This window comes from Mus caroli, unplaced genomic scaffold, assembly GCF_978045245.1.
Source record: "Mus caroli unplaced genomic scaffold, Mus_caroli_1 scaffold_6, whole genome shotgun sequence".
NCBI lineage: Eukaryota > Metazoa > Chordata > Mammalia > Rodentia > Muridae > Mus > Mus caroli.
Window position 1 is genome coordinate 21488688 of NW_028227261.1, and position 16123 is coordinate 21504810.

General features: G+C 48.4%; 1 protein-coding gene across 3 annotated transcripts in view; it reads right to left on the reverse strand.

Annotated features, from left to right (window-relative positions):
• Positions 1-9170: 9170 nt before the first annotated feature.
• Tcea3 (transcription elongation factor A3) overlaps positions 9171-16123 on the reverse strand; it is a 28367-nt gene continuing 21414 nt past the window's right edge. For all 3 annotated transcript variants that reach the window (XM_085838840.1, XM_085838842.1, XM_085838841.1), the window contains exons 9-11: positions 13361-13507; positions 10373-10444; positions 9171-9288 (exon numbers count right to left, since the gene is read on the reverse strand). In XM_085838840.1, coding sequence (XP_085694966.1) covers positions 9280-9288; positions 10373-10444; positions 13361-13507 — 228 coding nt within the window. In that variant the 3' untranslated portion in view covers positions 9171-9279. The remainder of the gene's footprint in view (positions 9289-10372; positions 10445-13360; positions 13508-16123) is intronic.

The window sequence follows — 16123 nt, forward strand, 5'->3', positions numbered from 1 at the left end:
CCTGTTGTCTCTGACTGAACGGGAGACTTCTCTGCCTAGGCTGGGAGAAGGGACTTTTCTTTCGTTTTACAGATACATCCACACACACTGAAGGACTTGGGGAATTTTTTTTTTTTTCAAATAAGACTCCCGGCCATGCTTTTATTAGAGTGTTCTGTTCCCAATGCCCAGTTATTTGTGGCTACATGACTCAGGGGTCTAAAAAAACGAGCTAGTAGGACCCCTACCAGCCATAATGGATCTATTCTACCTGTGCTTCTCTTGTGCTTCCAAGGGTAGGCCTAAAAAATGTTTAGATGCCACAAAACTGCACTATTCTATTTACTGTAAAATGTATCCAGCCACCATGTAAGTTAGAATCCTGAAGGATTTACAACAGCCAGAATATGGGCATAAAGATTGAACAGACCTAGGCTGGGTATCTTTCAGAAAAATCTCTCCAGGCCCACTTCCTTTTTTAAATTTCTGCATCCCTTTTTTAAATTTTATTTTATCTTTAATTATTTATAAAGGGGAGGGATATGAGCATGTGAGTACAGGTGCCTGGAGAAGCCAGAAGAGAGTGTCCAGTTCCTGCTGGAATTACTGGTGGTGGTGGTTAGCGTCCCTCTAGGCTCCGCCCAGCAGTTACCTAGCAACAGCCTGTCTCTACCCCAGGTACTAGCCTGGAGCCAGGCAGTATAAGGACTGATCTCTCTCTCTCTCTCTCTCTCTCTCTCTCTCTCTCTCTCTCTCTCTCTCTCTCTCTCCCTCTCTCTCTCTCTCCCTCCCTCCCTCCCTCCCTCCCTCTTCCTCTCTCTTTTCCCCACATGTCATAGCCAGCCTTCCTTTTCTTCTCTTCCTTTCTTCCTCTCTCTTCTCTCTGTCCTCTCTTCCCCTTCCTCTGCCTCTATCCCTTTCCAGGTCCCTGGCTCCCTTCCCCCAATAAACCCCCTTTTATACCAGACCTAACTGTTTGGGGGGACACCTTGGCAGAGCCCAATGAAGTGCTCTCTCTTGAATTATTATGCCACGTTTGTAAAATACCACAGTTGTAAGCCACCTTATATGAGCACTGGAAAACAAATTTGGGACCCTTTGCAGGAGCAATGTACTCTTTGAACCACCAAGTTACCTCTCCAGCCCTTCTCTCCTTTTCTGTACAGTTGGAATTGCCTCTGCTAAGGATGTTGAGGAGGGATTTAAAACACACCTGCACAAAATGAACACTAAGACCGTAGGTATTTGGATGATCCTGCCTTTCATAGCAGGAGAAACTTCCAGAAATGCTGTGGGTATATTCAGTGGCCTGAAGGTCTGGGAAGTCCACTCTGGGATGACTTTTATCTTCACACTATTTCCGCTGGAAATCCAGCCAGTGGGCGGTGTCAAGTGAGTGGTCCGTAGAGCTTACCTGGGATTACCAGCAACCCAGCAAATTGAGGCCTCATTCAGAGAACACGGAGTCAGGGGTCAATAACCAAACTCCGAGAACAAGGAGAGTGACTGGTGTTGAGGCAGTCTGCTTAAGTCAGGTCCCTCCCTGGAAGGGCCTCCCTCTCAAGGCTCTTCTAGGAGATCTTTTGTAAACTCTGAGGCCTTTTGTTCCGCTGCTGCCAAGCTTTAAACCCTCTTTTGTCCCTCCTGCTTTTCCTTTTATTCCTAAGGACTGTGCCCGCGAGCAGGATGGCTCTGTGTGCCCTGCTTGTCAGCTTGCCCCTAGTGTGTGCTTTTTCTTTACCCACCTGGGAGAGGAGTGCAGGTGGGAGCAGATCAGGAAGCCCCTGGAGGAGTGGGGAAGGGAAGACAGAGGCTGTGGGGCTTCCTGTTCCTGTTAGTAGCTTGCCTCCAAGGGTTGGGAGGCAGTCCCTGGAGGAGGAAGCCACTTCCTGCCCTATTGTTCTCTTCTGGGTTTTCTAGATTGAGCTGGAAAGTCCTGTCTGTTCCATCAGCATTCAGCAAATGATGATGACCTACTGTGTGTGGAGGCTTCCCGCTAGCCTGGTCCATCCTGGGGAAGTGAGGACCCTTCTTGCATGTCTTTAAAGTGTGCATTTGCTACTGGGTGAGTGTTCCTGTGGGGCTCTGTAAATGAATCTTTTTCATGAATATTTTTAAAAGATTTATTTCATTAATGTGTGTGTGTGTGTGTGTGTATGTGGGTGTGGGTGTACGAGTCACATCCCCTGGAGCTGGATTTACAAGCCATCGTGAACTAGTATGCCACCCAACATGGGCACTGAAAACCAAACTCTAAAAGAACAAATATGTTTAACATCTCTCCAGCCCCATATTTTAATAAACCCTATGGTTATCTAGGATCAGTTCAATTGCAGCTTTTTTTTTCTTTTTTCTTTTTCTTTTCTTTTCTTTTCTTTTCTTTCTTTCTTTTTTTTTTTTTTTTTTTTTTTTTGGTACCAGAAGCATTAATGTGTTAAGCATTTAAAACTATGTCTCGGGCTGGAGAGATGGCTCAGTGGTTATGAGCACTGACTGCTCTTCCTAGAGGTCCTGAGTTCAAATCTCAGCAACCACATGGTGGCTCACAACCATCCGTAATGGGATCCGGTGTCCTCTTCTGGTGTGTCTGAAGACAGCTACAGCAGACTCATATGCATAAGATAAATAAACAAATCTTAAAAAAAAAACAAAAACCTACATCTCTGTGTTTGTAATCCTACTTTCGAACGTTCATTTTCAAAGGAAATGACCTGGGTCTCCCTTGCCCTTACAGCTGCGCCTAGCCCGCCATCCCGTCATGTCCCTGTCCACCACCCCCTTCTCACTGGGAAGGTGGGAGGTGACACCCAAGCAGTCTTGCAGACTGTAGACACTTCGGAGGTGGAGACCGACCGACCGTGGGAGGGAGAGCTTTCGTCTTGAACAGTTTGTGCGAAGCCACAGAGGCGTGAAAGGGCCGCTCTGTTCCAGCAGGGCTTGGGTTTCTTGGGACAGGAGGGAAGAGTGGCAGGGGAGGGAGCAGGGCAAGGACAGCATCTGTCTCATGTTCCTTTGCATGCCTGTCTGTCTGTCTGTCTGTCTCTGCCTTTGCCTGCAGATCAGTAAAGCTGGTGGTAAGTCCCACAAGCAAGGCCCTGGGGTTGGCCTGGCCCTGGGGTTGGCCAGCAGACTGGCTTTGCAGGAGGGAAGCAGGCCCCAAGGAGTGGGGAACTTGGCCTCATAATGCTTCTGCTGGTCTTCCTCAAAGAAAGTAGTTTCCAAAAAACTGTAGACAATGGTACTGAAAATGCACAACCAGAACAAGCAGTGTTCTCTAGGCTTCAAGGGCATCAGCTGAATCCAGGTCGTTAAGCCCCTTCTGAGCTAGACACTAAGCTGAGAATTGGGTGCCACGCCCTACTGACTGCAGGGCTGCTGTGAGGATCAAATGTGGGGGTGACTGGTGGATGCAGCTCAGAGCGAGGACAGAAGTAGAATAGGGAGGCTACTGCCCTGGTCGCCCAGTGGAAGGGCTTTCCTCCATCCCAGAAAGGGAACTGTGAGAAGGCAGGGTGTTGGCTGCTGGCAGCAGTGGTGGAGAGAAGGGCTGCTCAACAGAAGGATCACAATGTATCTGAGAGGCTCTGGGTAACACTGTCCTGAGTTAAAAGATGATGGAGGACTAACAAACACGCCAGACCTGGTAGCCGCAATGAGATGACTAAGAAAGACGTCAGGAAGTGGAGCACTGGAGAGAGAGCTCAGTGGTTAAGAGTACTTGCTGCGCCGGGCGGTGGTGGCGCACGCCTTTAATCCCAGCACTTGGGAGGCAGAGGCAGGCGGATTTCTGAGTTCGAGGCCAGCCTGGTCTACTGCGTGAGTTCCAGGACAGCCAGGGCTATACAGAGAAACCCTGTCTCGAAAAACCAAAAAAAAAAAAAAAAAAAAAAAAAAAGTACTTGCTGCTTTTGAAGGGGACCCGGGTTCGATTCCCAGCACCCACATTGTGGCTAACGATATTCTGTAACTGGTTCAAGGGGATCTCACATCCTCTCCAGGTTCCTTGGGTACCAGGCATGTACCTGGTGCACTGCCATGCATGCAGGCAAACACTCATATATACAGAAAGCAAGAAAATAAGAATACATGGTAAAACTTCCAGGGCTAGGATGCCACTCAGTTGACAGAGTGCTTCCCTAGGACGCACAAGGCCCTGGCTGATCCTCAGATCACATAAACTGAGGTGGGAGATTCCGCAGTTCAAGGTCACTTTCTAGCAAGTTAGAAGCCCACCAGGGCCACTGTGTCCCAATCTCTCTCTCTGACAGCAGTGGTGGCTCACGCCTTTAATCCCAGCACTTGGGAGGCAGAGGCAGACAGATATCTGAGTTCAAGGCCAGCCTGGTCTACAGAGTGAGTTCCAGGACAGCCAGGGCTACACAGAGAAACCCTGTCTCAAAAAAAAGAAAAAGAAAAAGAAAAAGAAAAAAGAAAAAAGAAAAAGAGAAAAGAAAAGAAAAAGAAAGGAAGGAAGGAAGGAAGGAAGGAAGGAAGGAAGGAAGGAAGGAAGGAAGGAAAACAGACAGACAGATAGACAGACAGACTGATACCATATCTTAGATGCCTATAACAATCCCAGCCCTTGCCAGTATTGAGGATTGACAACTGAGAGCCTCATGCATGTAAGACAGCACTCTCTCATCTTAGCTGCATCCACAGCCCATATGTCCTTAACCTTTAAAAATACCCTCTAAATTAGTTGTAGGTCTATTTTTTAAGAAAAAAAATTAAATATTTATTCCTATGTATGTGAATACACTGTAGTTGTCTTCAGACACCAGAAAAGGGCACCAGATCCCATTACAGATGGTTGTGAGCCACCATGTGGTTCCTGGGAATCAAACTCAGGACCTCTAGGAAGAGCAGTCAGTGCTCCTAACCGCGGAGCCATCTCTCCAGCCCCAGTTGTAGGTTATTTAATGGACTTTTATTGAGATCTTTTCCCCAAATTCCCAAAACACATCTTCTCTCTACTTCATATCATCCAACCTTGTCCTTTTGCTCCTGTGGAGAAGCACTCTTGCCTTCTCCAAGTGGTTGATGTTAATGCCAATTTGCCTAAGGCTTGAACTCTGTGTCTTTGAGATGAAGAAAGCCAAGGAGTTAAGAGGCGTCCCAACAGATCACAAAGATCTGAGAGGCCAGCGTAGCTGTGGAAAAGTGCGGAGGTGAGGTAAAAGCCAGCCCTGCAGAACCTCTAAGCCCTGCCAAAGGCATCGGGGGAAACGAACATCTTCAAATGGGGGTGGCAGAGCAAGAGACTCTAGCACAGTCATGCCTGGGAGCTTAGGAAGGTTTCCAGCCCTGCCAGTGAAGGCATGGGTTGAATGGATCCAGGGTGGGGCCAGGAAGACGCACTGGGATGGTATTATAAAGCCTATGGGCTATTCGTCCTCTGTATCCTTTGTGGGAACAAAGTATGCCATGTCACATGTGGACTTGTGTCGGCCTGTTCCTTCAGGGTTCACTGTGATTCATCTCCTTTGTAAAGGGTAAGGTGATTGACAATGAAGATTCAGGGTGCTTTTTCCCGTGCTCTAAATCCTTATGGCGGGTAATATAGTTAGGTTCTGATATAGAAAGTCTTCCCTGGATGTCTCTTTAAAACTCTCGCCCATGGGCTGGTGAGATGGTTCAGTGGGTAAGAGCACTGACTGCTCTTCCAAAGGTACGGAGTTCAAATCCCAGCAACCACATGGTGGCTCACAACCACCCATAATGAGATCTGATACCCTCTTCTGGTGCATTTGAAGACAGCTACAGTGAACTTATACTAATAAATAAATCTTTGACCAGAGCAAATGGGGTTGGCTAGAGCAAGCAGAGGTCCTGAGTTCAATTCCCAACAATCACATGAAGGCTCACAACCATCTGTACAACTAAGTGTGTACTCATATACATAAAATACATAAATCTTAAAAAAAAAAAAAAAAAAACCCTCTCACCCATGGGCTGGGGCAATGAGTAAATAAGGTGCTTGCCACCAAGCCTGAGGACCTAAGTTTAGTCCCCTGGATTTCCATGGAGAGAACGGAGAGCAGGCTCTCATACGATCTCCTCCATACCCACATTGTGGCACGGTATGCCCCTGAGCACACACAATATGAATAAGTGAATAAATAAATGTGCAATTATCTATGATTTTTTAATCTAATTTTTACTTTCATACACATTGGCATTTTGCCTGCATTTATGTCGGTGTTAGGGTGTCATATCCCCTGGAGTTACAGTTATGAGTTGCTATGTCGGGGCTGGGAATTGAACTCAGGTCCTCTGGAAGAGCAGTCAGTGCTTTTAACCACTGAGCCATCCCTCCAGCTCCTTCTGTAACATTTTCTCTCTTTCTCTCCTTCTTTCTTTCTTTCTCTTTCTTCCTTTCTTTCTTTCCTCTCTCTTTTTTTTTTTCGCTTTTTAGAGACAGGGGTTCTCTGTGTAGCCCTGGCTGTCCTAGAAATCACTCTGTAGACCAAGCTGGCCTCGAACTCAGAAATCCACCTGCCTCTGCCTCCCAAGTGTGCTAAAAGTGTACAGCACCACTGCCCGGCCATCTGTGACATCTTCAAGGGTAAAATATTACCACTCTAACTCCTGTTACAATTAGCTTTATAATATTGAAAACTCATGCTTAATTCTGAGATTGGAAATTCTGTTTTATAAAGGATATAGAAAGCTTTACCGGGCTGGTGAGATGGCTCAGTGGGTAAGAGCACCCGACTGCTCTTCCGAAGGTCAGGAGTTCAAATCCCAGCAACCACATGGTGGCTCACAACCATCCGTAACGAGATCTGGCGCCCTCTTCTGGAGTGTCTGAAGACAGCTACAGTGTACTTACATATAATAAATAAATCTTTAAAAAAAAAAAAAAAAAAAAAAAAAAAAAAAAAAAAAAAAAGAAAGCTTTACCTTCTAAAAATACATTCTAGTTCAGTTTGTACAGGTAGAAAAAAAATGTGAAATTAAAACAAAGCACAACACAACACTATAGCCAAATGATGGTGGCACATTCATATTGTGTGTGCTCAGGGGCATACCGTGCCACAATGTGGGTGTGAAACCCTCTACACATTTAATCTCAGCATTCAGGAGGCAGAGGCAGGTGGATTTCTGAGTTCAAGGCCAGCCTGGTCTACAGAGTGAGTTCCAGGACAGCCAGGGCTACACCGAGAAACTCTGTCTAGAATGAAAGACAAACATGCTAAAGTGATCCTTGCTGACGTCATTAGATTGACAGTGGGCACTGCCACGCTCTTCCTTTGGTTTCTAAACATCTGGATGGAGGATGGTATACATTTGCTCTTAGCAAAAGGTGAGAATTGATGGTATTAAACTACCCAGAGAGAAACCTGGCCCCAGATCCTTTGCTGCTTGACTGTGCCCAGAAGCACTGGCACGTGCCGGAACTGGGAGCTTGCTGGAATAAAAACTGTCAGCCCTACCTGAGACTCACTGGGTCAGAAGCTGGGTCTCAGCATGGCCTCCAAGGTAAACTCTAAGAAGCACCTATATTTCTAAGTGACATCTCTCTGCACCTCTGTGGGTGACACTTGTGCCTCAAAAGTGGCATACATCACCATCTGGTGTGGAGTCCATTTTCCCACCAGGCAGAGACCTGCTGAAAAGCAGAGCTGAAGGCTGTGCCCAGCTCTGGCTCCCGCAGTGTTGAAACTGTGACAGGGAACAGAGATGGACGGACAGATGTCTGTCCTGTTCGGTCTTTAGGAGCTGTGGGTGTGAAACCCTCTACAGAGGGTCTTCAGTCTCCCCACAGGGCTCTCTAACTTTACTGTTTTAAAAGCTGAAGGCTTTTATCCAAGTTTGCCTACCTGCCTCCTTCTCCCCTCCCTATGTCCTTCCTTCCTTTATTTATTATGTGTTTGTATGTGTTGAGGGGAGGTGACTGTCCCTTGACATTCATATGGAGATCGGAGGAAAACCTTCGGGAGTCTACTGGCCTTGTGTGGATCCTGAGGATTGAACTTGGGTTATAGGTTTGGCAGAAAGTGCCTTTTCCCACTGAGCCACCTTGCCAGCCCCCATGTGGCAGATTTCTATATCCAGTCTATTAACAGGCTGCATCTTTTGGGGAAGGTCCCTGGTAGGAATAACCCATGGTCCCCAGAAGGCAGGAGCTCCCCACTGTCACTATCCAGCTGTTTCATCCCATGGGTAAACAGGACAGATGGAATCTCTGGAGCCCCTGAAGTCACCCCAGGAGGCAGGGGCTCACTGCTCACATGTTTGTAGTTAAGAAGTTGGTGCGGGGTGACATATTCAAATTTCTAGGAGTCACAGCCTTCTTCTGTGCTGCATCCCTGCTAGGACACGGATTAGGATGCTCTGTCTGGAGCGGTCAGAAGGCCAGGGACAATCAGTGACCACAGCTGCATTCAGGGCATTTCCCGAAGTTTCTAGCTTTGCCTTAAGTTGTCCTCAGCATAAACAGCGAGCTGGCCAGGCGTGGTGGCGCATGCCTTTAATCCCAGCACTGGGGAGGCAGAGTTAGCTGGATCTCTGAGTTAGAGGCTAGCCTGGTCTACAGAGTGAGTTCTAGGACAGCCAAGGCTACCCAAGGAAACTCCATCTCAAAAAAACAACTCTTACATCAGCCAGCCATGGTGGCACCAGCCTCTAATTCCAAATCTTGGGAGGTGGACGCAAGTAGTTCGGAAGTTCAACACATTCACGGCTACACTCAGCGTTTGAGCCTACCCTGGGTTACATGAGACCCTATTTCAGAATACAATGAAATTGAAACATGGAAATGAAATACAGAAAATAGGAGATGAAGTTTCGTTATGTTGCGGAAGCTGGCTTTGAACTCCCAGATTCAGGTGATCCCCTTTAGCCTCCCAAGTCGCTGGATTCACAAGCAAACAGCACCATGCCTGGCTTGGTATCTCTCCCCTCTTCCTTCTCCCCTTCCCCCCCCCCCCCCCGCTCTATGCCAGGGATTGAGACCTGTGCCCACCACTGAGCTATACACCCCTAGCCCCATCCACTGTGAGGACAAGGCTCCTCCGATCTGATGCTGACCTTCTGTGTAGGTCTGTCGATAAAGACTCTGTGCATCATGCCCCAGATGGACTCCCCTCCCCCACAAGCCAATCACCTTTCATGACTGATTAATAATTGGTTAAAGAACCTCCCCGACACACCTCCTCTAATCCCTAGCCTCATCCAGGGCTCAGCAGTTTTCGTCATTTGAATTTTTATTTTATTTTTTTGCTCTGGGTCACGTGGTCTGTGCTTCCTGCTGGGTCTTCTTCACCTTATCCTCTGCCATCCTGGTGGGTGGTTCTGTCAGCAGAACTATAAAACCAAAAGGCAGCAGCGTAAGAGGTGTCTTTGAGTCTTATCGACAAGAAGGTGGATTCAGGCAGGAGGGGTGGTGCACGCCTTTAATCCTGACACTTGAGGCAGAAGCAGGTGGATCTCTGAGTTTGAAGTCAGCCTGGTCTGTGTAAGGAGGTCCATGATAGCTGGGGCTTCCCAGAGAAACGTACTCTCAGAACAACAATAAAAATACCATGATTGTCATATACTTCTTGGTTGGACTTTAGCTCTCCCACAAGGCCCTGAACATTAATAATACTGTCAAATGACATGTTGCAACCTCTCTTGGACCCTACCTTCCCAACATGCACACAACACACAGAAGGTCTTTTCCCCATAGCAGCTACCATTAATGAACAGATCTGTGCTGGGCTGTGGAATATGTTTAAACCCATTTCACCCCATATCTTTTTCATGTTCTTTTAAAATTACATTTGTATAATTTAGTATGTGTATGTTTGTATATGTGTGCATGTATGTATGCATGTATGCATTTCACTAGGAATCAAACCCAGGATTCAAAAGTATTGTATACATATCAGAACGAGTGCTGAGCTATACCCCCAGCAAGCAGTACTTAGAGAGGATTCTGTTGCCCCTGCAGGAGCCAGGCTCACAGCACTAGGTGGTAGAAGGCTTTTCCAGAGCTTCCTAAGAAAGGAAGGCCCACTCTACCATGATAGGGCTCAATCTTCCTGTGTTATCCCTGTGCAGCCAGGTCAAGAGCAATAGGCTCTGTGCAAGCACTTTGCAGAGGCCTGGTCTAAATGCTCAGAGGTCCCTCTGTGGTCCCCAGGGAACCACGCCTACCCACGGTCAACTGATGGACAGCCCTACCCACCGTGTAATAAACTGAGCTACCACGCATCCCAGCTGTTGCCCTGCCAAACACACACTCCCTTCCTGGCAACTACCTGCCACTGTCACGTTCTACAGGCTGACTCTGCAGGCTGGCAAGCCTTCTGCCTGCTAGCACAGACCCTCTCCCTGTGGGCATACTATTTCTTATGTAGGGCAGTGTCTGTGGATAGTGGGGAGGGAGAAAGACAAGTATACAGACCTTCCAGCGATTCCCACATTCATTGCATAAGACAAAAGTGGTCATGGGCTCATCGGCACTGCGTGTCTGCACCTAACAGTGAGAAGAAGCATTCATGAGGCCTACCCTGCTCTAGGGCCTGCTGCGGTTCCTGCTGTCTTTAGAAGTAGGTTCAAACTCCACAGGTTGACAATGATATTTACACAACTTTGAAAACCTCTTTTTCTCGGGCACATGGTCAATCACCCAGAATCCCACTTGGCTCAGCCTGGCCTTTGCACTTGTACTTTTTTTTTTTTTGAGACAGGGTTTCTCTGTATAGCCCTGGCTGTCCTGGAACTCACTTTGTAGACCAGGCTGGCCTCGAACTCAGAAATCTGCCTGCTTCTGCCTCCCGAGTGCTGGGATTAAAGGCGTGCGCCACCACGCCCGGCTTGCACTTGTACTCTTGTTGATCCTTCCAAACTGGTTTCTCTTCTCTTGCTCAAAGCCTCACCTCTTACAAGAAGCCTTCCCAGACTTACCCCCTGAGCAAACTATATCTGACATATCTGTCCAAGACTGGAGGTGTCTGGGAAATCACCCTATCTATAGTCATCCTGCAAGTGGCTGAGGCCCAGAGATGGAAGGAGGCTTGCAGATCACTGGGGTGGGTTATGCTGTGTTTCCCCATCCTCCACCCCACCCCACCCCCGCCTCCAAGCATGTCACTCAGGTTCAGCAACATGGGCTTCCCCCCCACAAGGTCCCGGCGTTCCCAGCTGCCTTCTGACTCTCTAAAGATGATGATGTCTGGTGATGTCTACTGGAATCAGTAGGGGAGGAGTCCTCTGCTGGACTGGGCCTCCAGCTGTCTTTCAGGAGGGCACAGCAGAGCACAGCCTTGTCACCACACAGCAGAGAGAAGGAGAGAAGGCAATGGGTTTTCTTGGGGAAGAGACTCAACTTTGCTACTGACAAGCTCAATTCCGAAAGGCAGTTCCAGGCAAGCACCACCAGTGCCTGCACAGACACCCAAACCCACTGTTCCATGCATCCCACCCCCTTGCCTCCCACTGATCCTTCAAGAGAACGTCCCAGAAAACAAGATAGACAACAATATTTCTACTGTGGCCACAGGGTGCTAAGTGGTCCTGACATTCCCTCACCATCTTTGTGGCAGAGTCTGCTGTATCTCAGGTTGTCCTTGAGCTGATTGTTTCCAAACAGAGCCCTGAACTTCTGACCCTTCTCCCTCTCTTTAAACAATGTTTGGATTACATTTTGTTTCCTCGTGTGTGTGTGTCCACATATGTTGTGGCATGCGTGGATATCAGAAGACAGTTTGTGCCGGGCAGTGGTGGCGCATGCCTTTAATCCCAGCACTTAGGAGGCAGAGGCAGGCAGGTTTCTGAGTTCGAGGCCAACCTGGTTTACAGAGTGAGTTTCAGGAGAGCCAGGGCTGTACAGAAAAACCCTGAGGGCTGGTGAGATGGCTCAGTGGTTAAGAGCTCCGACTGCTCTTCTGAAGGTCCAGAGTTCGTTCAAATCCCAGCAACCACATGGTGGCTCACAACCATCCGTAACGAAACCTGATGCCCTCTTCTGGAGTGTCTGAGGACAGCTACAGTGTACTTACATATAATAAATAAATAAACCTTAAAAAAAAAAAGAAAAACCCTGAAAAACAAGAAGAAGGAGGAAGAGGAGGAAGAGGAGGAAGAAGAGGAAGAAGAGGAGACAGAAGACAGTTTGACAGTTTGCAGGATCTGGTTCTCTCTTTCACCTTCAGAGTCATCAGGTTTGGCACCAAGCACCTATACCTAATGAGCCATCTCACTACCCCACTCCCTCTACCTCTCTAGTGCTGGGATTGGTGTGCATCCCCACTTCTGGTCTCTGTGGTGCTGGGAATCAAATGCACTGTTTTTTCTCTTTTTAAAAAGATTTATTGGGGACCCCAATGGAGGAGCTGGAGGAAGTACCCAGGGAGCTGGGGGGATCTGCAACCCTACAGGTGGAACAACAATATGAACTAACCAGTACCCCCGGAGCTCGTGTCTCTAGCTGCATATGTATCAGAAGATGGCCTAGTCGGCCATCAGTGGAAAGAGAGGCTCATTGGCCGTGCAGACTTTATATGCTCAGTACAGGGGAACGCCAGGGCCAAGAGGTGAGAGTGGGTGTGGGAGGGTGTGGGGGACTTTTGGGATAGCATTGGAAATGTAAATGAAATAAATACCCAATAATAATAAAAAAAGGAAAAAGAGATAACTGTGCATGAAACATTAAAAAAAAAAAAAAAAAAGATTGATTGAGCTGGAGAGATGGCTCAGCAGTTAAGAGCACTGACTGCTCTTCCAAAGGTCCTGAGTTCAAATCCCAGCAACCACATGGTGGCTTACAACCATCCATAATGAGATCTGCTGCCCTCTTCTGGGGTGCCTAAAGACAGCTACAGTGTACTTACATATAATTAATAAATAAATAAATAAATAAATAAATAAATAAATAAATAAATAGAGGTTTAGCTCTGAGTTCAAAGCCACCAGCCTGCCTGGGCACCCTGGCCTAAGCTTCAGAGTCGTTCATCTCCTCAGTCTCCCGGTGTTTTTAATGAGAGTTTCACATGCCTATGCTTCCTTCCAACATCTGTGACATCTGTGACTCTCCAGAAGTCTGTGCCCAGCGGTGTGCATGAAGGACAGTGTAGCCCAGCTGGGGCTTGGGGTTCGCTCTCACTTCAGGACAGACAGAACAGATCAGCTCTGCCCCATGGATACCCAGAAGCTGATTCCACAATCTGAACATCTCCCAAAACCAACAAGGTGGCGGCTTCTCCAAGCTGCCCTCCCCTCAGTGACCTGAAGAGTGTACTCCCTGTTGCTCCCCTGGCATCTTTCCTCTCCCTGTGCTGTGGCCCCGCCTCATACCATCTCAACTCCCCGCCCCTCCTGTGACCCCGCCCCTGCTGTGGCCTCTCCCCTCCCCTGCTGTGGCCCCGCCCCGCCCCACCCCACCTCTGCCCACCTGGTTATAGGTACAATTCTTCTTCTTGCACTTGCTACACCGCAAGAGGTCAGTGGTGGTGCCGCCTGTCTTCGCCATCTGGTGCTCACGGATGGCCTCTTGAGTCATGGCGTTCCTCAGCTCCCTCAGCTCGTCACTGGCCATTTCCTGCGGAGAAATGAGTCTGTTGGCTCTGTGTGTGTGTGTGTGTGTGTGTGTGTGTGTGTGTGTACACCTCTGACCCTTGCCAGGTTTTAGAGTCTGAGCTGAGAAAGAGAAGGAGGTACCATGCTGGGTCAAGAACATAGAGATGGAGGAGAGGTTGGACCCCTGGTCCCACCAGATCTGGGAAAGGCCTGTCCTGGAGGAGTTCCCCCATCCTGGCTGAAAGATCCAACCAGGAAGTTCTAGCTGGGTCAAGGTCAGCTGGGTGTTTGTAGGACAGCAGCAGGTGCTCATAGCCGGAATTAGTACTGCGGTAACATTCCGTCGGGCCGGTGCTCACCCTGCCTGCCAGGCCTCTCTGCCCAAATCACACTGCCCCAGCAGCTGGATTTGGCCACTGCCCACCCGTGTCCCATAGCCTCTCAGTCTGGACTTTAACCCAGTGCCTGCTCCAGCTAGAAATGTCCTCTAGCTTTGTCTGTTGGTGGGAATCATAGCTCTGCGGACCATGAGCTGCTAGCCATGCCACCCAGGAGATCCCCATGGTAACCAGGCTCAGAGGTCTGAATACCCGCTGTGGATATACACCTCAGACAGCTGCCCCAGGAGCACCAGTGGTCCATGTTCCTTCTGGAGATACAGCCTCAGCATCACCCAGCCCCTTCCCTTATCTATCTGACCCTTGTTCACCAAACCCTTCAAGCCTCTGCCAAAGGAGACTGGGCAGACACACGGGGTGGAGGCAGCGGTAGTTATGAGTGGTTTGTGGAGCAGAGTGTAGCCAAGGCTCATATGAAGGGGGCCTAGTTGCAGCTAATCATTATTTTCCTGTTGTTATTATTTATTTGAGACAGAGTCTCAGCTATCACAGACTGTCCTTGGGCTTGCTACGCAGCCCAGGCTGACCTTGAACTCCTGATTCTCCTGCTTCCACCTCGCAATTGCTGGGCTTACAGGTGGTTTTCTACCATAGCATCCTAGACTGACTAAGACATTGCAAAGATAAATTGCAATTGCTACCTCTGGGCTAAGCTGTCATTCACAGAAGATCATCAGGCCTTCCTGGGGACCTATCTGAGTTGGTAGAACATCTGCCTGGGGCTGGTAAGATGGCTCACCGGGTCAGAGCACTGACTGCTCTTCCGAAGGTCCTGAGTTCAAATCCCAGCAACCACATGGTGGCTCACAACCATTTGTAATGAGATCTGATGCCCTCTGCTGGTGTGGCTGAAGACAGCTACAGTGTACTTGCATATAATAAATAAATCTTAAAAAAAAAAAAAAATCTGTCTGGTATGCATTAGTCCCTGGGATCAATTCTCAGTACCAAGAAGAAAGAAGGAAGGGAGAGGAGAGGAGAGGAGAGGAGAGGAGAGGAGAGGAGAGGAGAGGAGAGGAGAGGAGAGGAGAGGAGAGGAGAGGAGAGGAGAGGAGAGGAGAGGAGAGGAGAGGAGGAGAGGAGAGGAGAGGAGAGGAGAGGAGAGGAGAGGAGAGGAGAGGAGAGGAGAGGAGAGGAGAGGAGAGGAGAGGAGAGGAGAGGAGAGGAGAGGAGAGGAGAGGAGAGGAGAGGAGAGGAGAGGAGAGGAGAGGAGAGGAGAAGAGAAGAGAAGAGAAGAGAAGAGAAGAGAAGAGAAGAGAAGAAGAGAAAGAACCTCAGTCAGGTAGGTATAGATACATATGTGACATATGCCTATAATCCCAGCACATGGGAGGCAGAGGGGCAGGAAGATCTCTTTGAGTTCAAGACCAACCTGGTCTACATAGAAAATTCTACGTCTGCTAGAACTATATAGTGAGACCCTAACTCAAAACAAATAAACAACCACCACAAAACCCAGACCCTCTAAATTGAGTGCAATGGGGCCATCAAGATGACCCCACGGGTGAAGGTGTTTGCCACCATGACCTAAGTTTGATCTGCGTTGTCACATAGGAGAGAACTGACTCCTGCAAGTTGCCCTCTGACCTTCCCACGTGCCTCGTGCTCCCTCCACAAAGAAGCAAAGGTAACTGAGCAGCAGCGTGATGGCGGTGATATGTGGTCCATTCCCGGGAGTCAGGGTCCCGCTCTCTAGAGTGCTTGGGGCGAGCAGCGAGCTCTCTTCTCAGAACTGCACATCCCTGAACTGTGACACCATTCTGTACTGCTCCATGCAGCATGTGTGTGCCATTCAGACACACACTCATTAACTATCCACCACGCACAGTAATTATATATCCCATGGTACACTAACCACACACTAACCACACGCTAACTCCACACCATACACTAACCACCCACTAACTCCACACCACATGCTAACCACACACCACACACAAACCACACTCATTAATCACAGACTGCATACTAAACACCCCATATACACAGTGACCACACACTAACCACAGACCACACACCACATATCACACACTAAACACATCACACACACATTACCCACACACCACATAAATACCAACTTCATACTATATACTGACAACACTCTAGCACAGTCCCCACACTACACTGAGCATACACATACACACACATAACCACACATTCATGTTAATCACATACTACCTACTCATGCACATCTACCACACTTGCAGTAACTTCACATCATACGCACATCACATTATCAC